This window comes from Ips typographus, linkage group LG9, assembly GCF_016097725.1.
Source record: "Ips typographus isolate SLU linkage group LG9, UJ_Ityp_2.0, whole genome shotgun sequence".
Lineage (NCBI taxonomy): Eukaryota > Metazoa > Arthropoda > Insecta > Coleoptera > Curculionidae > Ips > Ips typographus.
Genome location: NC_138430.1, coordinates 4,841,584 through 4,864,626, shown reverse-complemented (window position 1 = coordinate 4,864,626; position 23,043 = coordinate 4,841,584). Strand labels below are relative to the sequence as shown.

General features: G+C 34.7%; 5 protein-coding genes across 6 annotated transcripts; 3 read left to right on the top strand and 2 right to left on the bottom strand.

The window, feature by feature from the left end:
- The first annotated feature begins 26 nt into the window (after positions 1-26).
- kdn (citrate synthase) lies at positions 27-5,867 on the top strand. 2 transcript variants are annotated; one of them, XM_081987447.1, is made up of 7 exons: positions 27-226; positions 2,360-2,521; positions 3,975-4,172; positions 4,226-4,747; positions 4,808-5,011; positions 5,060-5,164; positions 5,222-5,867. In XM_081987447.1, exons 1-7 carry the CDS (start codon positions 182-184, stop codon positions 5,381-5,383), a joined length of 1,398 nt encoding a protein of 465 aa, XP_081843573.1. In that variant the 5' UTR covers positions 27-181; the 3' UTR covers positions 5,384-5,867. The 2 variants fall into 2 exon arrangements, with proteins under 2 accessions (XP_081843573.1, XP_081843574.1); XM_081987448.1 differs by lacking the exon at positions 27-226 and adding an exon at positions 2,166-2,283.
- A 343-nt stretch (positions 5,868-6,210) lies between these two features.
- On the bottom strand, positions 6,211-7,902 carry LOC145734213 (bifunctional peptidase and (3S)-lysyl hydroxylase JMJD7-like). The gene is made up of 5 exons (XM_081987450.1): positions 7,730-7,902; positions 7,490-7,661; positions 7,210-7,362; positions 6,987-7,153; positions 6,211-6,932 (listed from the first exon to the last, which is right to left on the bottom strand). The coding sequence occupies exons 1-5, from the start codon at positions 7,770-7,772 to the stop codon at positions 6,502-6,504; spliced, it is 966 nt and encodes a 321-aa protein (XP_081843576.1). The 5' UTR covers positions 7,773-7,902; the 3' UTR covers positions 6,211-6,501.
- Positions 7,903-7,990: 88 nt separating this feature from the next.
- LOC145734212 (NAD(P)H oxidoreductase RTN4IP1, mitochondrial-like) lies at positions 7,991-9,602 on the top strand. The gene is made up of 7 exons (XM_081987449.1): positions 7,991-8,332; positions 8,386-8,466; positions 8,519-8,640; positions 8,695-8,892; positions 8,950-9,062; positions 9,113-9,377; positions 9,432-9,602. Exons 1-7 carry the CDS (start codon positions 8,134-8,136, stop codon positions 9,534-9,536), a joined length of 1,083 nt encoding a protein of 360 aa, XP_081843575.1. The 5' UTR covers positions 7,991-8,133; the 3' UTR covers positions 9,537-9,602.
- An 81-nt stretch (positions 9,603-9,683) lies between these two features.
- On the bottom strand, positions 9,684-10,709 carry LOC145733925 (tetratricopeptide repeat protein 19, mitochondrial-like). The gene has a single exon (XM_081986957.1). The coding sequence runs from the start codon at positions 10,707-10,709 to the stop codon at positions 9,684-9,686; it is 1,026 nt and encodes a 341-aa protein (XP_081843083.1).
- A 2,110-nt stretch (positions 10,710-12,819) lies between these two features.
- LOC145733442 (protein spaetzle 5-like) lies at positions 12,820-23,026 on the top strand. The gene is made up of 6 exons (XM_081986268.1): positions 12,820-13,234; positions 21,004-21,164; positions 21,238-21,458; positions 21,516-21,732; positions 21,785-22,057; positions 22,527-23,026. Exons 1-6 carry the CDS (start codon positions 13,214-13,216, stop codon positions 22,693-22,695), a joined length of 1,062 nt encoding a protein of 353 aa, XP_081842394.1. The 5' UTR covers positions 12,820-13,213; the 3' UTR covers positions 22,696-23,026.
- The last annotated feature ends 17 nt before the right edge of the window (positions 23,027-23,043 follow it).

Sequence of the window (23,043 nt, the reverse complement as noted above, 5' to 3'; positions counted from 1 at the left end):
CGAAAACGGTGACTTTCCACCCTGGGTCGACTTTATTCGATTCATTCGCAATCGCAAAGGCGTCTGACCAACCGGTTTAGGTTTCGATTGGAGGCTCGCATAACGGGGGCTCGTTTGTTGGCGGCATCGTGAGTGGTTTGATTTTTCTTTCGGTTGTTTCCACAATCTTCCCGATACCAAAATGGCATTGTTTCGTGTAACCACGACCAGATTTCAAGATACGCAAGTAAGTGGGAGTTAAAATTGTTTCGAGTGTTACCAGGGTGACGTCAAACTGCACGGGTAGCATACCATGCGTTTTTATGGTTCATGGTAATCATGCTTATGATCAATGTCTTGACCTTTAAAAGGTCCATGCAAAATGTACTAGTGAATTGGAACATATGATAGTATTATCTGACTTTCAGTTCTAAAATAGCATAGTAGAAGTAGAAGGCGCCTTTATTACGTAAGGCCAGTCACTTGTTATTGGACCTGTATTAGTTATTTTCATTCAGTTGTTGGTAATTCAAGGTGCACTTTTCCATAACATTATTGATTTGTAGTAGTATTACATAAATATGGAGAAGATATTCAAATGTTCATTTTTTACTCTATGGTGTATCTATAAAAACCATGTGGTTTTGTTCAAGCAATTCAACCTATTAAGGGCAGCCAGAGGCTCATTATTAATATTTAGTCCTTTCATTATAAAATGTTTTCTGACCAGTTAAATCTTCCTACAATGTTTCAGATACTAATGAGATAATAATACCTTATCAGACCAGGCTTCATGTCCTCTTATATAATTATTAAATGTAAATGTGTGTCATGCGTTTTTAGTAGATTATCTTATTACTGTTTTTGCATTATCTTATACATAGCAAAGGCTACACTATTGTTAAAATGTAGAGATAGCAATATGTAGAAGATAACAATATATGGAAATGGGGCCTCTAGGGCTGAGAAAACGTATACTTTACTTGCTTAGCTTAGTAAACCCGCTCCTGAGTGATCCTTCATTAGCATTCACCTACATCTTGAACTACATTCACTTTATGTCACTACTTAATCTTAATCCCTAGACTATTCAAGAATCACTATCTACAGTGTGTTTACCTTAAATTCAAGTTTAAAATTTACAATTCGTTTTTTCTGGAAAAGGCAAACTGAAAATTTTCAAAAAGTCAGCCATTTTGTGTCACCTCAAGGCCTTAACCTTAAATAATTTTGATGTTTGTCATCTGTCTTAACTCAAAGTTGAGGAAATATTAACCAAAGATATTAAGAAACTGGATAAGTCATAATATTGTTCTTGTTGAGTTCTAAAATATAATTGTTTGATTGTTTTAATTTTGATTACAGAATTTATCAACATGAAATACATAAATATTATTTTTGTTCTAATTTGGTTAAAACGCAATTTTTACTCTGTCAGCTTATTCTAGTGCCATAACCTGGTATTATCAGTTCTATTAACTTTTATCTCAGAGAACATGGTTTCCAAGCCTGTAAGGAGATTCCCAATGAACGAAGTTCATCCACTATATTAATCTATCAAATTACGTTGTCTGGCCTGTTATCTTTATACGTGACATTGTCTGCAAATACTTGTAAAAGAGTAGAAATGCTAGACCGGAAAAAACGGAGATAACATTATGTAGGTTTTATATTTGGCTTAACAATTTATGGATTTAATTATACAAAGCAAAACGCGTGTCCTGACGAAATTCTAAGAGGAAAATTACACACTCAAGAGTAGAAAAAACAATTATTTTCCTTATCAAATTATTGCAAGTAGAAACTTCAGTTGCAGAAGCCAATTGTACCTAAATTAGCGATAAAAAGCATCACGTGGAATCACTTAATCCCAATATAAAGTTGTTTGGGTAATACTACACTGGTAAAAAGGCTCACAGGATTCAATTGTTTTTTTTTACTATGAAGCAACTTTTAAAATTTTTAATTAATTATTTAAAAAAAAAAAATAATTGAAATTGTCACTCCACTCCAAACCTCTTTCATGTATTTTACTTGGTACACCACCGTGAAAATTCAGAAACCTATTATTATGGACATAAAGTTTTTACAGGAAAGTGGTTTTTTGGGTAAATTCCGCAAGAAAAGGTTCTTTCACATTGATTTTGACATTTTCCTCATCTTCAGACAGACAATTCAATTTTCTATTGTAGATATTTGTCATGAAAAGGTGTAGTTGTCATTTTGATTTTTATTGTTTTTAAAATTAAAATTGGTGCTGTACTACTATAAATAGTAAATACGCTAAAAATGTTCCGGCCCAAGGTAAAAAAATTAATAACAAATCGTAAGACTAGTTTTCTAGCTAATGTTTAGTTTAATTTTGTATGTTCTTTTACAGAAAATAGTACCGCAAGTGTCGTTTATCCTAAGACAGCTCAGCGATGCTTCCACCGATCTCAAAGGAGTTTTGGCCGCTAAAATCCCCAAAGAACAGGAACGCGTCAAAAACTTCCGAAAAGCCCACGGGGCCACCAAAGTTGGCGAAGTTACCGTTGATATGGTGAGATTTTGATAAAGTTTATTATGTAATATTTTAAAATTTATGTATTTGCAAAAAGTATCACTTTTGATATTACCTATTTCTGTACTCTAAAATTTACTATTCAAATATGGTTGTGCTTATTGAAATGGGACATTGTTAAGCACGTGTCCACCTACACTATTGAAATTCTATGATTACGTCAAGAGTAATTTTTCTATTTATGATGACTGATAACAGTAACAATTATCTTAATAGTTAGGTTTTGCCTCACTACAAGCCTAAATAACTGATTTATACTGGGCTAGACATTGCAAAGATCTAATTTTTAATGTAAAGTGTTAAAATTGAACAAACTGTTGCCCAAGACCGCGCTAAAAACTCTACACTTCGACGTCACCAGTTTTGGATTTATTCCAATGTTACGCGAGAATTTCATTGACATTCAAATAACTAATCGTGTTCAACTTAGGTGTGTTATTTTTCTACCGTTCATAATATTTAAATTGTTTTATACATTTACAATTTAAATACATAGTAGGTAATTACCTAATAATTACGTAATTCCCTATTTGTACTAGATTAATATATTTGTACAAAACTAGCTGTTTGTGTTAAACATGTTCAGCTATTCGCTCTGCTAATTTATTTATTGGGTATTCAGCAAACATTTGAACAATTGTTTGTGTTGTTCTTATACACATATTGATAGCGGATTATTTTATTATTGGAGAGGTCAGGACAAAGTATATCCATTATTATTATGTGTTTACCTCATAGAGGAAAAAATTATTTTTATCAGTTCACAGGTCATTTACTTATACAGTGCTTCTGACCAAAAATAGAGGAATTTTGGACTTTAGATTTTACCGAGTAACTCATCAGCGATAAATCCAGTGTACTACTTAAAAGATAATTTTGAGGTGAAAGAAACATTTTATCTGTAAAACAATCAAATAGGACACCTGGAAATATTGGTTAAGGTGATTTATACAATACCCTAGATGTGAAGGTCAACAAGAGTTACAAGTCTACTTTTCTTTATAAATGAAATGAAAGTTATTTCTTTTTTAATGCAATAGTAGGTTAAATGTGAAATTAATTTTGTTTGGTTAAAAATACTAGATACAATCATCTAATGTAGTAATAAGGATGAACAGGCAAGCTCAGTCATTATTTGCTATAATAACATTCTTTACAGTCACAGGATTTTCCCCCAGTAGTTTTATTATTCAATAATTTTTAATTCCAGTAGTTTCCATAAAATGTCACTCCTAGTACATTTATCAACTTCTCTTAAAGGTATAAATAACTTTTATCAAGATAACTGATAAAGTATTGTGACAAAATGTGATGATTCTTGATCATAAATGTCGTTTTGTTGGCACTGAAATATTTTATCAGCAAAAGAGGGTTAACCCCTAAATCATAAAATATTTGGGACCATTCTATTTTTTGTTATGCATTTTTCTAGATGTACGGAGGTATGAGAGGCATTAAAGGGTTAGTTTGGGAACCTTCAGTCCTTGACGCCGACGAGGGTATCCGTTTCCGAGGTTTGTCCATTCCCGAGTGCCAAAAGGTTCTCCCCAAGGCTCCTGGAGGCAGCGAACCAATTCCTGAAGGTCTTTTCTGGCTGTTGATCACCGGAGATGTACCAACGGATGCTCAAGTATGTTTCAACTGTAAAATGTTTTCTGATTTTTTTCCTAATCGGTATTGTAGGCTAAAGCCCTATCGAAGGAATGGGCAGAACGTGCCGAACTACCACCGCACGTCGTAACTTTGCTCAACAATCTGCCCAGCAACGTTCACCCCATGTCGCAACTTTCGGCCGCTATCACTGTTTTGAACAGCGAAAGTAAGTTTGCCAAAGCTTACGCCAGTGGCGTGCATAAGTCCAAATACTGGGAGTACGTGTATGAGGACTCGATGGATTTGATCGCCAGATTGCCCGTGGTCGCCGCCACTGTCTACAGAAACACGTACAAAGACGGCTCAGGCATTGGAGCCATCGACACCTCCAAAGATTGGTCTTATAACTTTACCCAAATGTTGGGTTATGACGATCCCAAATTCATTGAACTGATGAGGTTGTACTTGACCATCCACAGCGACCACGAGGGTGGCAACGTGTCTGCCCACACCACCCATTTGGTTGGATCTGCTCTCAGTGATCCCTATTTGTCATTTGCGGCCGGTTTGAACGGTTTGGCCGGTCCTTTGCACGGTTTGGCCAATCAAGAGGTTAGCATTTACTGACTTGTGTTTAAAAATGATTCTAACGTAATTTTCGCTGTTTTTTAGGTTTTGCTTTGGTTGCAAAAGCTTCGTCAACAAGTCGGTGACAAATACACTGAGGAGCAACTGAAGGAATTCATTTGGAAGACTTTAAAATCCGGCCAGGTCGTGCCTGGTTATGGACATGCCGTGTTGAGAAAGACCGATCCCAGGTACACATGCCAGCGAGAGTTTGCTTTGAAACATCTTCCAGAAGATCCTCTCTTCAGGGTAAGTCAGAACAAAAAGTACTGTCAAAATTATAATATCTCTTTTTAGTTGGTGTCTGACATTTACAAAGTTGTACCCCCAATTCTGCTCGAGCTTGGCAAAGTGAAAAACCCGTGGCCAAATGTAGACGCCCACTCTGGAGTACTCTTACAGGTAAATTATTGCATTTTCGTATATTATGACACACTTAAATTCTAATTTTGGTTACAGTATTATGGTCTCAAAGAAATGAACTACTACACTGTACTGTTCGGAGTCTCAAGAGCGCTTGGTGTGCTCGCCGCTCTCGTCTGGGACCGCGCACTAGGCTTACCAATCGAAAGGCCCAAATCGTTGTCCACCGATATCCTCATGAAATCCTTGAAGGCCTAATTTGCATCGGTTTGCGTCGTTGCGCCGTTATTTATTGTTTTTTTTCCATTATTCCTCCGACCCGGTCAAACCTGACACTCATCCCTTCACAGTGGGGAAAAAACACCTAAATAATGATTTGCGCAAGTTGTTGTGATTGTCGTCGAGTGATTTATTTAATTTTTTTTCCATATCGCAGGTTACCTACTTTTTACCTTACGAGTTAAGTGATGTTGGTTAATAAAACTAGTTTTTGTCTAGTTGGAGTAGCAGAATTATTTTGGAAGTGCTATGGTGCTTTTCGATCTTCAGTAAATCCAAAAATAGTCATTTTCTTTTTATCAAAATACTGTATGTTTTTTAAATTGGAACTTTAAAATTACAAACCCCAACATATTCTTTTATTATGTTAAAGGGGGTCTTGCATATAGGACATAATCCAATAGCCTTAGCAGCCAAGACCTGTAAACAATCCACACAAAACAAATGGCCGCACATTGTGGCTTTGACGCACGATGTGGCCATTTGTTTTGTGTCGATTGTTTAGGGCTTAAACGCACTGAGCGACCATAAATATATCATTATAGCAAATGTCTACCAACACGTACTACCGACTCCGTTGGTCGCAGTCTGCTAAGGCGACGACCTGTCCTCTGATTAGAGTACCTTAAATCAGGGCATTTGTGCACTGTTACTTAGTAGTGTTTTATTTATTATTAACAATTATGATCATAATGTTTCCGTAAGGGCGTATTTTGTTTCAATTGTGTATAATGCATTATATTGTACAGGATTTTTTTTGTCTCAGTCATGTGTAATTAAAAAATCAATAACAAGACAATACAATATTTATAAAATAAACCAATTTATTATTAAATTTTGTTTTCCCGAATTTGGTTGGTTTGTTTTCAACTCAAACTACCGAATAAATTAGCCAAAAGACTTCTTACAACTAAGCATTTAGTATATAAATTCAAAACGGTAGTCCATATTGCTTAAAGCGACTTTGTTGTAAGCACAAACAGAAATGACACAAAGCTTAGTTATTTTTACAAAAGCATTAAAATTCAACTTTTTACACTCTACCGAACTATTAATAGCGTCTTAAAGCACTAGTGCTTTTAAAATTTATTAGTTTTCTATGTATACCCATCTTTTCCACATAAAGTAGCCAACATCCGATAATAACAATATTTAGGGTCAGAATATTCAATGTCATACCAATAATTAACGGCAATACATTCGTGACTTTGTCTGACATGGTGAAACCACAAACTAGGTAAATACAGTACATCACCTTTTTCAACACGTACATGCATACGCCTTGCTTTAGAGTAAAACTCTGGATAAACATGTTTCATTTCATTATTAAGTGGATCGGCACATATCCAGAATATACTTTCAGGATCTGTACAGTCCTCAACTTCAAACCCGCCTGGAGTAACATTTTTATATTTTTTTACCTTATAATTCTGGTAAGGTACATAAGGAAGGTCCACTGGGGGTATTAAGATGAAATCCTTGTAACCATCTATTACGCAGTAAATATTTTCATATGGGTCTTTGTGCACTGTAATTATAAGGTAATACAGCTAAGTTTTTAAGACTATAAGAGATTGCTTACTGCTGGTCACTGCTCTTTTATCCCCCATCCAGAAATTAACAGCATCTGGTTTTTTATTAAAAGCTTCTGAAGCCCATTTGAACTCCTCTACAACATCCACCAAAAATTGGGGAAAATGTTCAGTTAAATTGGAGTTTTGTTGTTGAAGATATGTTACGTAATTTGGCCTACAAAAATTGACGCAAATGATAAGTTATAAACTATGCCAATCAACTAAAAATACCTTTTTTCTTGCAAGTTGTTTAAAAAATCTTTAAAACTCATATCTAGTTCCTCAGGCAGAAAAAATGCTTCTTGCTCTTTACTACAAGCAATACCATCAGCATATCCATTTGGAGTTACAGTAACTCTAACTGGTTTAGCCCCAAAGTGTTCCCTATATTTTTTCACCTTGTATATATTTTTCTATAAAATTTTTAAATCTTATTAATCTTATTACCACTGTTTTATCACCCCAATTCTAAATACTATGTGTTGACGTTTGTCTCTACCTAAATGCTTACTTAAAATACTCTGAATTCCATTTAGAAACGGCAGGCAAATCACATGCTCCCCCTTTTATGAGTAATGGATAATTTCTGGACACAAAGTTTCTAAAGAATTCTAATGACCATGTAGGTTTTTGAATGTCAAAACATGTTAATTCTGCTACTGTTTGGTCATAATACAGTAAATCTACAATAAATAATTTTTGGATTAAAAAATTGTAATTTATTACAAATATTCTTTTCTTTAATACTAACCATTGGTTTCACTGTACAATGTATCAAGGGCTTTTTGTGTCATTCTTTTTCATTCACAATTATTGTAATAAAATGTTTTTAAATTGTAAAATTTTATTAACATTACTAATTAAAAATTTATAGGTTATATTTATTTTCTATGACATAAGAATCATATTATTACATAACCAGATAACCACACCACACGTCATATCCGGTCATGTGATACAATAATTACTTAATACTTAAGCGGTCACGTGATAGCAAATTACATAACCTGGTCAATATTTGAAAACTGAGAAAACTTAACCTCAAAAAAAAAATGTAAACAAATTGGAGAAGTTATGGTGATTCAATTTGTAATTTTTAGTCAAAACATCGCTTAATTTAAATTGTTCTAATTGAGATATTTAAAATTTGTGAAAATGTTAGTTAGAAAGTTTTGCCAGCAAGCTGCAAAACTGAAAGACTTACGAAAAATGACTGCTTGGACTATACACTCTTATGGGGATATTGAGGAGTTACAATTTGAGGAGACTCGAATTCCTATTATTCGTCACCCTCAAGATGTGCTGGTTGAAGTTAAGGCAGCCTCACTCAACCCCATTGACTCTTTTATGCTTGGTAAATCAATCTTATATCAAGTTTGGGGTCCATTCCATTATTGCTGCTTGTAGGTGGTTATGGACAAAGATCATTTCAAATTCTTAGGGACTCTAACATTGAATTTCCTTTAATACTAGGTAGAGACTTTTCAGGTTAGTTCACTAGTTACTCTAGGCATTCTTTTAATAATTAACAAATTTAAAGGCACAGTTATTGGCAAAGGTCATGGGGTAAATGGCATTAGCATTGGTGATGAAGTTTATGGTTTTATACCAATTCACAAACAAGGATCTCTAGCTGAGGTGGCATTAGCCTCAGAGCCATATGTATGCTTAGCTTCTAAAAATAACAAACATTTTAGTAAAGACTGATGGTTTCAGGTTCTCCCAAAACCTAAGCAATTAAGTCATAGTGAAAGTGCTTCTTTAGTTTACGCCACAATGACAGCTTGGAGTGCACTATTTTTAGCTGCTAATATGATAATAAGGCAAAAAAAGGGTTTGAGAGTCTTAGTTTTGGGAGGTTCAGGCGGAGTTGGAACTGCAGCAATTCAATTATTAAAGTCTCAAGATTGTGTGGTGAGTTGGTTGCTTCTTAACAAAGTTTAGTAAATGATTCTGAGTGTTACTTTTAAGGTGTATACCACCTGTTCTAAAGATGCAATTCCTTTAGTCACATCATTAGGTCCTGATATGGTTTTTGATAGAAATGACAAGGATTTTGAAACAAATGTACGACAGGAAGGAAAGTATGTGACTGCACCACATTTTTTTACTATTTTTAAATGAGTTTTTGTAGGTATCACATTATATTAGATGCAGCTAACATGGGAATACAAAACCTCCCACAAACTTGGCAGTATGAGTCTTACGTTACCCTAAATTCACCTTTATTGATTAATAACGATAAATACGGCTTGTTGGGGGGTTTATTAACGAGTGCTGGCAATTTTTTGGAGGCAAACGCCACACGGATTTGTTCTGGTAAAACTGTCAGATGGGGCTATTTTATACCGTCTAGCAGCGGATTTCGTTTTATACACGACTTAATTTGTGACGGAAAAGTATGAATCTAGTACTTTTCCTGGTAAAGTTTGGGTAAATCATCTTTTTTTCAGATTAAACCAGTAATTCAGGACTGTTTCGATTTTAAAGATGTGCCATCGGCAATTCAGAGGCTGCGGAAAGGGCATGCCAGAGGCAAAATTGTCATAAACCTTTAACTTAAATGCAATTTTTATGTTAATTTGTGATATTTAAACTGTTTAATAAATAGAAATTTATAGTTACACATTGTTTTATTTACTGAAATAATTCAGCAGCAAACAATCAGTATGAAATAAATGCAGTTGATTACTGTTACACATTTTTTACTTTATTTTAGACTTTTTAATTTTTTTATGGATTTTCTGCAATGTAAATTCAGCCTCCCCCATCAGAGCTCCATCATTGAACAAGGAAGCCATCTTAATAGCTTCTTCACAGCTTTCTTTAGCCTTCTGCCATACTTCAAGATTCATATAAATTTGCGCCTGTTTCAAGTAACACCTGGGCATGTCAGTACTCCCTATGCCCTTTCCCAACAAAATGGCGCTATTCATGTTTTGAAGGGCCAAATTATTTTCGCCTAGTTGCATGTGTAGATCGGCCAGAGTGTACAGGATCACCATTTCCTGGTAAGGGCTCAACCCTTTAATTTTTAGAGAGTAATCGTAAGCGGACGTTATGAGTTCTTTAGCAGTTTTCTGTTCGTTTGAACGTATTTTGTGCAGGCCGTACCAAAACAGCACGTTCACGTACAACATCCCGGTTTTAGTTGAGGTGTCCCCGTCAAAGATTTTCTGCTTTTGTTTTTGTAGACAATCCCTAAACCCTATTTCAGCCAAATCGGTTTTTTCGTACGCGCTGTATATTCTTGCTAATCGAAGCTGAAAATCCACCACCTGACTGTCGTTCTCCGATGCACCAACTTGTACCAGTTTTTCAATGGCGCTAACCAGTAGCAGTTCAGCTTTGTCCATATTACCCATGGCAAAAGATATGGAAGCCAAGATATCGTACAAATAAGGCAAAGCCGCGTACACTTCGTACTCTTCACATATTTTAATACCCATCTCCAGTATGGCAGAAGCCCTTTCCGTGTCGCCCTTTTCCAGCGCTATCCTTGCCAAACTCATTAAATGGGCAATGTTCTCTTCCACATCAAATTGATTGACCTGATTGGTGGGTCCTTGCAGAAATTGGGTGAACTGCAGAACGAAGAATACGGGCTTGTTTAGGTTCGGGTATGGGTTCTCGAAGGCGATTTTACCAAAGTGTCCCACTGTCCTTAGACCACGTCGGACGATTTGGGGGACTTTTTGCCATAGTTTGGTCAATACTGCGTTAATGGACATGAAATTTTGTTTTGGGACATTGAAGTCGTAAATGCGAAATGATTGTCGGAGTATTGAGTGACGTTTTTAATCGACAGTCATTTATGTATACAGGATGATGGGTTTCTCAAAGTAAAATAGTAATTTCACCTGTATATTATCAACATGTGCAGTATTTGCGCTAATTTCAGTAGGTTTTGTGACCAAAAAAAGCAGCATTAATTGAAAACGAACCGATGCATGATGCAAACCAATATTTGTTTCTGATTAAATACAAGCATTAGAACTTTTCATCGTTTTAAAAGTTCGGGTATATTGACAGGTTTCCTTATCTTCTAGCATAAACTTGACATTGATGCCATATAAAAAAATTATCAAAGACACGTGTATGGTTAATTCGGCGTAGGAAGTAAAGTCAACAATCAATTAGAATCAATTTGACTTAGCGTCAAACCCAATGAGCAGAGATAATTTATAGAAAAACAAAGGCGTGACAAATGTAGTTGCGAAACTAAAGCATATTCGATTTTTAATTAAAACAGGAACAGAATGGAAAATGCGTATTTTGTGAGTCAATTTCTGATAAATTTGAATCTGCAAGTAAGATTTACCGTGAATTGAAACAGTCTTGTATAATGTTTTAATTATATAGGTATATTAAACTTAGATGACATATAAAACTATTTAGTTTTTGATGATTTATTAGTATAATTTAATGCTAAAATGAGTTTGTAAAAGCCAGGAATTAGAGCAAAACTGTGTTTACCCAACTATACCTGCATGATAAAGTGCTTGGATGAGCATAAAGTGCATCAAATGTAACAACAATAAATTGCAACAGTTTCGTTGATTACAAAAGTTCAAATCAAGGTTCTAGCCTTGAAAGCCTATTTATGTGTTTTATGGTTAAAACTGATTTTTCCTCTTTTTCGATCCCCCTGTTAGAGAGTTCTAAAATCTGTTTCAAAGACAAATTAGGTCACATATACTTACTACCAAAAACCTAATATCCGTATTTTTTCATTTATCATTGTTCTTTATCTACGATTGGTTTAGAACAGCAAAACAAATACACAAAGGCGTGTCCGATTGATTAACGAAGGTCGCATCCTAAAACGCTTCAGAATACGTGCCTAAGGTTTTAAGATCATCACGAAAGTTCTGAAGTGGGTGAAAGTAACGAGAGATCAGGCTGAAACGTCGATTTCTTGTATTTTAATCAGTTTTTGGGTCGACCACCAGAATATAGAAAAAAATGCTGAAATGGTTGATGACCACAACTGAAAAAAAAAATGTTATAGTGTATGACAAGTTACCACATTGGGGTTATTATGTTGTAGAAGCTTTTGCAACTCCCATTCAATTTGCATACAATTACAAATAGGGACACAAAAAACCTTTTAATTGTTTGTATGTTGAAGATTAGCTTTGTTTCTGAAATACATTATTGGCTGATAGTTATAATGACAATTTCATATTGTTTAATTAACTTATGATGTAATGTGACAAATTTATGTTTTGCCTAAAAATCTAAAGTATTTAAAAAATAGTCGTAAACTCTTAATAAATGTGTGAAACTTTACGTAATGACAAGTCGATTATTTTTTGCTTATTACAGGGTGTACTTTTTCAACGCAGACTGATCACAAATTTTATACTGCTAATTGACTAATAGATCTGCAATGGACTGTGATTAAACAGGAGACGAGTTTTGGTTAAAACTCTGTAAATTCTAGCAGCAACCATATATTACAACCATCCTAGCAATACGTAATATGATTGATACGTTCAAAACAAATCATTCTTGTACATTATGCGTTCTAATATGCAAATTTAAATTTCTTACGTAAATGTTGTTGTTTATGTTATAATATAGTAACAATCTCCACCCTGGACATTGGAATTTTCCTTTTTTTAAATTTTGTTAAACCCAAATTAGCTATTTATAGATTGCCGCAAAGATACGGGCAAACCAAAGATTGTCGCTACCGTAAATACGCAATGTCACCAAAAACTGCTTCGAAGGACCATTTAAAATCGTATTGGGAAAAACAAAGGCGAGACAAATAGCGCAAATACCATTTACCCGCCACCCAATATAAGAGCGCGTGAACCAAGTGCGTACCACCCAATTGTATATTAGTACCCCCGAGAAGTACAGAAACAGTGTGTTACACATTTTGTACTCATACATAAACGACTAGTAATATTCACGTGCACCATTCACCTGTCACTTGGGGGACAGGGAAAGAGTTGCCCCCCGTTCGTGTCTTTTTTTTTCGGTACCATATATCGATAGTCACTTCTTCGCGTCCATGCAAACGCACGCGACGCTCATTGAATTCGATTTTAAATGCGATTCTCGCCGGTGAAATGAAACGCGAATTTTGCAATCCAAAGACGAACTTTTCTTGGCCGTTATACGTGTGGAACCCCGAAAAATAGACGTTTTTTTTTGTTTTTGGTAACAACGCAACCAAATTCGTCTTCTAGTACCAAACGAGAAGAATTAGATTGGCCAGAGGATGCGGCTCTTGATCGTTAGTGTAAGTACCACTCAGTTTTTCTTTAATTCGTAAAGGATGATAAGTTTATGTAAGACTATTACTTTCACGAGTTATTCGGCGCGTCTATGTCAAATGCTTATGTAAAATTCATAACGGGATGCTAATTGATTGTTTTTAGATTTTTAAGCCCACTGCATTTTTGACTGTTACTTTGCAAGAGCATTCACAAAGATTTGCTGTAATTTTCAAATTTACCTTTAATTAAGTGTGATTCATATAGTAAGTCAATGCCATCAGAATCTACTTCATAATGAGGTCATGTTATTAATCAAAATATACTTATTAACCTTTTAATAATGTTTTTAAAATGCCACTTAATATACTCAATTTCTGTCAATCTTTTCTTCCCTAAAATCTTTTTTTTGCCAAATTGCTTAATTTAGAAAATAGTTTTCGATTTAATAAGTCGCAGAGAGAATCTTCAACTAGTAATCAGAGAAATATATACATCCATTGGCCACAAGTCAGAAAACGTCATGTTCACGTGAGCAGTCAACCAATGAAACTTGACATTTACTTTTTTTTTGAGTTGGAAACCAGTCAGGGATTGCCTCTGCAAACAGACCTAATACGTTGAGTTTTTAAAGACAATAAACGCCACAAGGATGTTTTAAGCTAAATAATACAGGGTGTCTCAAATTTGATGGTTTTACAGGGTATCTCCAAAGGTAGTTTTCGCCAACTTGTGCTTAATCAAGGTGGGTGTCAAGGTTTAAGCAGGAAAGTCCCTGAAAGGTGCGGAAAAAATGCTAGCACAATTTCTTGAGTCTTAAATGTTACGATATAACCCAACTTACTTCAGTCCAAAAGTCGATAATTTCGGAGATACAGAGTGTCAGAAGTTCAATTTGGTTTTAGTTTTTCCTGGTGTATTGTTACAAAATTGTAGCTAATTTTTTTTGTAAAATGTAGAGGGCGCCTATGACACCTTGTACTCATTTAAAACCAAATAAATTTTTTGAGTAACCCTGTATTTCATTTTGCAATAAAAACTGTTTGTTCTCCAGTGTCTTTTATCTAAAAAAAGGTATACTTGGTTAGGTTTGATTTGGGTAGCCGTTTTTGAGATATCTGGTTGAAAAAAATGTACTTTTTCAATAATTATTGTTGAAAAAAAAATTAACACATTAAAAGCGAAGATGTTTAATTAAAATAATTCACTAAACAGTAAAATTTGTCACTAAATAATAAAAAAACTACATTAAATGTGTTGTTAATTTTATTATCTTAAAATGATACCTAATATGAGATTTATCAAAAATAAAAATTAAAACAATCTATTGAAAAAAAGCATTCAACAAATGTTCTACAACTTTCGTGTCTACAAAGATTAATACGTTTTAAAAAATTAAATTAAACTCTGTAGCATTTTGTCATAATTTTTCGAAATGTCAATTCTACTTTGAATATGTTTTCCTAATTCATCTTTTAAGTATTAAATTCAGATTTCTCAAAAACGACTGCAATCAACTCTTACCACGTATACCTTTTTTAGATAAAAGACGTTGGTGGATAAAAATCTTTATTAAACAATGAAATACAGGGTTACTCAAAAAAGTAATTTGGTTTTAAATGTGTACAAGGTGTCGTAGGTGGCGCCCGCTACATTTTACAAGGGAAATAAGAGCAGATTTTAATTTTTCACACCACAAAACTCCTCTTTTGTGACAATACACCATCAATTACTAAAAAAAATATTTGGGAAAAACTAATACAAAATGGAACTTTTGACACCCTGTATGTCCTAAATCATCGACTTTTGGACTGAGGTAAGTTCGGTTACAGTGTATCCCAAATTGGTTCTACATGTATTGGAATCTCGGTAACCGTAAGAGAGTCGGTTAAATGGGATCGTCATCTTCGAGAATTAGTGGTAGCATTTTTGTACACCTTTCAGGGACACCCTGTATATTATTTGGATGTTATAAAGGCTGCATTTGTTTTTGCAGCTCAAAAACACCAAAATGGTATTAGTGGCTCCAAAACTGTCTTCTGATTCTTAAAAAAGTTATTAGACGCTTTCAAACAGTTTTTGCAGCTCAGAAACATAACCATTGTCAAAACCGGGTTGAACTTAAATATCCTCCAAGTTCAGCCAAACGTTACTCGGTTATTTGGAAAAATATCAAAAAAGTGTAAAAAAAAAACTTGTAGAAAATTTTTCTCTCTACAAGATTGCATTAGTGGACTTTTGCCCTAAAGAGCCTCTTCAGGGAGGTATTCTCTAAAATGTTCCATAGAGCATGAAAACGAATGCGGCCACTAGCTGCAAATTAAAAATAGCGATTTCTACGTTGTTTTTTAATTTAACTCCATAGTGTTTATATTTTAAAAGGTAATTTTTTACTTATTTGAAATGTGCAAAAACATACAGGATGTCCCATTTAAAAAAGAATGTTTGATTCATATCTTAAAAACGATGGCCTCCAGAAAAAAAGCAGATTAGATAGATATATGGATTATACGTTAAATTTTCTATGAGCAGCAACGAGTCGATAATAATAAAGAAAATACGAGGGGGTTTCAAATTGTCATAATTTCAAAATTCCCCCGGTAGCTCAGAAACGGGGGCAGTTGTGAAGAGCACGTTCGTTTTGCTAGTTTTAGAGATACCTCGTAAAACTATCGAATTTGAGACACCCTGTACTCTTCAACTGTAATTCATTTAAAGTTGAAATTCAGAAATTTTCACTTGTTTCCTCAAAGTCAATGACACGAAGAAAAAATCCTTAAACATTATCTAAAAGAAAATAATCCGACTAACTCTACTATAGCACAATCAATCACAGGTTGTGGAAGTGTCTAATTAGTCTCCAAAGCTTGTAATTAAATCAGGTAATAGTTCATTAAAGAATCCACTTAAATAACACTTTATACGGAATGTGATTTTACGTCTCTATTTGGTTTTATTAACTATTGACTTATTTAAGTTAAACGACACTTAGTTCGCTTGACATTATAATGAATGCGCTACAAGTAATTAACCAGAGTAGCAATTTAACTTAGTCGAGCATAAGAATGAAATTATTGAAATGTATGCTGATTGTTTTGCATACATAAACAGTTTGACTGTGTGCATTGCACGGTACTTTTATAAATGCTAATATTTCAGTGCGTATTGGTCGTTTGGTGACAATCGCTTTCTTCAAACAGAAGACACCTGATTTAACGCAATTTCGAATTTTTGCCACACAAAATGACCATTCTACATGTAAAATTGCTTGCGGTAAAAACGACATGTTGCAAATTTAATCGACCATCTAATCAATTATGTGAGAACGTTAAAGTCGAAAAGTTCTAGGTGAACAAGAAGGAAATTTTAAATAGCTCAATATCATTTACGGGTAGATGACCGATGATGTGAAATTTCCAACAAAGGTTAACCAAAAAAAATTTGAATACTTCTGGTTTTTGAATCACTGACAGTTAAAAACAGTGGGAAGGGTGTATTACCATAGCTTGTCCTTAACAATTAAGATAAGAAAACAGTACATCGCATAAACCTATAATTGGTATAAAAACAGACAGATCGTAGGTGTAGAGCAAATTAATTTATGAGAGCAATAAAAAAACACAAATCACATTCCTACACTATTACAGTCGATATTAAAATTAATCGATAATTATTATTTAATAAACATGTCCCTGATGTCAACCGACATGTTACAGATTTATCTGACACGAACACGAATCAACCCAGGCCAGAATTCTTCGAATCACAAATAACGATTTATCGATATTACCTTCGATTTGAATGTTTATGCAATATTATACTTTTGAAGCGCCCACTTTATTTGTTATCGAGTGTACTCGGTTAACAATTATTATTATGTTAATGTTGCTCGAAATGGGTCACAAAGAAGTTTGAATCAATTAGGTGGCGAAACCTGATGATGGTTCCTCTATTGGTGAAAAAGTAAAAGTTTTGTCTCTTTCAGTCTGGCCCAATCGTAAACTGTTTTGTAACTTTCAGCAATTTAGTGTCGTAAATTATGTTTTTTTACTGTTTTGGTGGTGGTGCTGGTGATTTATGTATAGTTATAAATGTAATATAAAAACACAACAATACAGAGTGTTGAGTTCATAAATACCCTAATTATTTTCTACATACAGCAAGTTCTCGCCTATACCAAAAAAAGCCAGACCCACTTTATCAAAACAGCATATTGAATAGGTGATCGGTAATTTGTCTGGGACCTACCCACATAAAGAACAATAAATTATTTGAAATATGTCGGAAGTCAAGTTCAGGAGACACTACTAAGCTAATGACAGGGTTTAGATCAAGATTATCGAAGAAAATCAAAAGTTGCCATATCCAATTGAAGGTCGTGGATTAATATCATGAATGAAATTCGTTGAACCGGGGACAATGGATTGTATATCGTGCTAGTTTAAATACCACTATTACCGAAAAGATATTATGATGTTCAATATCATTCTGCAATAATCATTGTTTTGTGTGTGACTCAGCGATTTTATACATCTTAATGGATCCAACGACATTGCTTATTGTATTCATAAGAATTGCGTCATCAATATATAGTTCATCTGTCAAGTATGAAATTGTGCAAGGTTTTCTCTGTACCCTAAATAGACTATTGCCAATAGTAAGTGCTAGTTCTCCATGTAACTATGCAAATGAGGAAATTCAGTGATAAAAACATTGCAAAAGTAGATAAATAATGGTAAGAAATGCATTTGGGAAAGTAGAATTACTTCTACTACAATGGCGAAGCCGTTACCTAATAACATGTTACTTCATTGTACACAACCTGACCTTATTAAGGTGGTAAAATTGATAAATGTATATGATATTTCTTTACCAGAAACAAGTGATTCGTTCGACAGATTTGTTTCAGACTTATGAAATAAACGTTACCTACATGCGTTTTATTAAACAATAGCTAAAATAGTTTCGTTTACTGAATCACTTTTCAGAGTGGTTAAAACAAAGGTAAACTGTCTGATTTAAAAGAAAATGAGAACACATTGCCTAACAAGCTTTAACCCGATATTAAATAAATATTGTAATGAGTAAAAGCTAGTCTATATTATCTTCATTTATAGAATAATGAAAAATGACAGGATTACTAAACCAACTTAATAAGAGTGCTAAACCACTATGAAATAACTATTAGTAGGCAAGTTTTAAAAGCCTTAGTCAAGTAAGACCTCTCTGCAGAAGCTTCTGGCAAATTTTAGAAGGCTTTCAGTAATATTTAAAGGCCTCTAGCGTTTCCAAAATGATTCTAATGGCCTCTGGCTACTTTAAATCATTCTTGTAACGTTTATAACACTTGTAAAGAGGCCTCTGGCAGTTTTCAAAAACGTCTAGAAGGTTTTGGACACTTGTAAAAGCTTCTGGCAAATTTTAGAAGACTTTCAGTAAGATTTAAAGGCCTCTGATGGCATTTCCAAAATGATTCTAGTGGCCTCTGGCAACTTTAAATCATACTTGTAACGTTTATGACACTTGTATAGGCTTCTGGCAATTTTAAAAAATTTCTAGAAGGTTTCGGACAATTGCGGAAGCTTCTGGCAAATTTTAGAAGGCTTTCAGTAATATTTAAAGGCCTCTAGCGTTTCCAAAATGATTCTAATGACCTTTGGCAACTTTAAACCATTCTTGTAAGATGTACGACACTATGTACAGGCCTCAGGCAATTTTCAAACATTTCTGGAAGTTTCGGACAGTTGCACGCTCTTTTGGAAAAATTTAGAAGACTTTCAGTAAGATTTAAAGGCCTCTGATGGCATTTCCAAAATAATTCTAGTGGCCTCTGGCAACTTTAAATCATACTTGTAACGTTTATGACACTTGTATAGAGGCTTCTGGCAATTTTCAAAAATTTCTAGAAGGCTTCGGACAATTGCAGAAGCCTCTGGCAAATTTTAGTAGGCTTTCAGGAATATTTAAAGGCCTCTGGCATTTATAAAATGATTATAATGACCTTTGGAAACTTTAAACTTCTTGTAAGGTTTATGACACTTTTGGAATCCTCTGACAATTTATTTAGAGATGCTCAGTGATATTTAAAGGTCTCCGGCACCACCAAAACGATTCTGGTGGCATCTGGCAATTTTAAACCATTCTTGTGAGGCTTATGACACTTCTGGCAATTTTTAAACATCTCTGAAAGGTTTCGGATACTTGCAGAAAATTCTGCCAAATTTTAACAGTAATATTTAACATAACCCTGACACCACCAAAATGATTATAGTGGCCTCTGACAATCTCTCGAATTAACCTGTGGGAGTGGGTAGCTATTATATGTACTTAGCACTAATCCAAGTCACAAGAACTATTCGAAGCTTCCCAAGAGTGGAAGATTACATAAACGAGAACAAGTAGGTTTTCAATGAATTAATAAGTTATAGAAAGTAAAATTATATGTTAGTCGACCAAACATTCCAACCACACGTCACGTTCATCATTTTTACTAGAACTGGAGATGTTGGTTGGCCTAATCGAACCGTTTATATTAAAAACGAACGAGATGGTGATTTTATTATGCCTAACGCGAAATCTAAATTAGATTTAATGTACAGTTGGTCAGTTTTTTCACGATCATGGGTAAGGCGCACTTTCTACAAACGAGAGTCGAATAACAACGAATCGGTAATGAAGATGAATCCGGTTGAATATGTGGTAAAAACGACTTTATTACGCTGAACGCGTTTTATGAGTTATGGCTGGGAAAGTGATTTTTTGCTTGTATCTACTTGATTTACAATTTATATCTGGTTGTACAACCCACAGCAGATTATAAGTGAGAATTCCATATAAATCAGCCAATTACCATGAATTTTCTTGTCTGTCTAAAATACTGATATATTTACTTTTGGTAAATATGGATGGTAGGAAATATAGTTCACCACTTATAAGTAAAGGTTATTATCATTTTTATTTTGTTAACGGAACCTAGTGTTGGCTTGCCTTGAACAGGGAACCTGACCATGGCAGTGTGTCAACCACATTTACGTGCCATATCTGGGTGGTATATACATAGTTTCAAAAAAATATAACCAGCACAGTTTCCTATATAATTAAATCCACCAGGATATTATTGGTTGTTGGTCAGACTAACCCAAAAAAAAACTCAAGGGCCTAATTGGTGGTGGCTGAAAGACATGTTCTCCACTAAAAATTGAGATAATAACAGCCACTCTATAGCATGATTAATTCTTAAATTCATATGCAAGTAGAAAATTGATTCTACTATGTAATTATACACAACAATTACGATTACGAGCTACCGCAGGTATTCTACATCAAACCTGTCAATTATTGTCCTTAATTAAAATGCAACAACAAATATACTTATTACTGGTTGCATATATTCTAAAAACTCCGGCATTCCGGATATGTTTTTTCAACGTGTGATAATAGCCGATCACCAGCCAGATATAAATCATATCAGGAGTGTCATAAAAATTAATAGCCCGCGACTGGATATGTGATTTACATTGATACGTATCTTGGGCTTCGTATCCTGCTCTCATATTCTTTATTATTGTTTTAATGACAAAACACGCCCGCAATCTATAATTTATATTAAGTGTGGGAGGGGAACTGATTAGAACACAGAAAACACCTGCTGATGTGATTGGTGCTCCGGTTTTTACTACGCTCTAAACGATAATTAGTAAATAATAGTAGGTAATCTTACAACTGGTTCTAGAGATGGTTATCTGCTTCAGCCTTTATTCGCACTGTCATTGCTGTAACTAATTTTTTTCTTCAGGTGTACATACTGATAAACTGGATCACAAAATGTTCTTCAATATGTACCCCCGAGTACGGTCCAAATCCAACGTGTAAGTTCATTCCGGCGCCCCCCGGTAAAACCCCGGCGTGTGCCAGGCCTGGATTAACGTACTGCGAACATCCGGAACATTATCCAAGGTGGGTGTTGTTTTAGAGCAGGCCTCATGTCCTGCCCTAATTCTAGATGGACCGAATAATTCCGTTCTTTTAGCGAACTCATTTTCCAGTTGATCCAAAAATGGCAGTTCGACCACAAAACGCTAATCGTCAACGAAGCCAAAGAAGAGTTCAACACTGTCTATTTCCCACCTCCTAGTACTGTGTACGGACCTCCTTCGTTTATTCAGAATCACATACCAGGATCGGAGGGCGGATATCATTATCCACAGTCGCTTTTTATACCAAAACCTTCGCAAAATTATCCTGATCAAAGTAGGTCACCATTAAACTAAAATACTGAAATCAACTAAATCAGTGTATTCTTGTTAGGTGGATTCTACTTGCCGCCTAAGCCGATTCAGCCACACCTGTCGCCTCATAACTTCTCCTTAGGATTCAACGGATATCCGGACTACAACAAAGATGGTACCTTTCTGACTTACAAGTACACGAGCAATTTTCCACACGATACAAGAAACCAATATCCATTCCAATCTCCAATTTTCGCTCCTCCTACTTACACCCATCTAAACGACATCTGGAAAAGGTAACTTAACAGCAAAAACAATTGTTCCTCATGATAAAAGAGGGATTTTCAGAAGTGAACGTTTGAAAAGATCTCTACGTCGCTCAAGAGCGGTACAGATGGCGTCCAAGTACATCAAAGCTCCTACTTCGAATAGTACATCCTTATCAATACATTACCGAAGTAAAAGACAATCGACGATTACCGGACAGCCCTTGTGTAGAAGTCGGTCCAATTTTATCATGCCAAGAGCAGCTCTGAATAGTAAGGGTAATTGGATGTATGTGGTGAATATGCCTGAAATGAGCCAGCAATATACTCAGTTGGTTAAGAGTGAAATGTGCGCGTAAGTAACTTCAATTAGTTCACTCACCCAAATCCATTTCATTTTCGTCGATAAACAAACTACTTACAACTAAAAACATGAGCACTTTTCGCACAAAACTACTACTGGTTCCATTACTGGACCAGTTTCCACTCTTTTCCGGGTGATTGGTCGTCTAGAGTTTCTGATCGTTGGAAACCAGTCTGGAAGCCTCCTCTGCCACTTCTCCGACCTCTGGTGACTTTCTATCTGCAGTCTTTTTGAGATCAACCTCAATAAGTCTTCTCGCGTCCAACAAAAATTGACTTTTCGGCTCTCTTGTAAAAAATCATTCAAAAACTAAAAAAAAATCAAAAAATTCACGTTTCACCTCCTTCATAGTTCATTCTTCAGTCACTGTAATAGAAAATGCTTGGCACCTCATCTTAAACAATTTTGTTTTAATACATAAAATAATCATTATTTATTTCTTGAAAATTGTGATTTTCAGAGATACCAACTGCAGTGGTCTTTGCCAATTACCGCAAGGATATTCATCGCGTTGCGAACAGAAATACGTCCAAAAAAGACTTATCGCTTTGGAAGGAAGCGGAAGCGACTTATACAGTGATACGTTCTGGTTTCCTAGTTGTTGCATATGCACAGTGTCCAATACATAACGTTCTGAGTTAACCTATAAAGCAATTAATTTATTTAGCAAGTTGTACAAAGACGACATTGTACAGGGTGTTCAAATTTTCACAATTTCTTTACACAGATATGTTACCGTGTGACAACACTGCCTAAAGTCTCTATACTTATCTGTCTAGTTTCAATTTTCGGCAACAAACAGATAAACACTGGTGTACATGTGGCCATCATCTATATAAGAAAAGTGTTCGGTTTACTTCAAATAATTAAACATTTAGGTAGTTTTGTATAGGCAATGTAGATATATTTTTATAAGATATTATATAATTTTATCAAGTTATTAATAAATGTATGGATTTATGTGACTTTTTTTAATA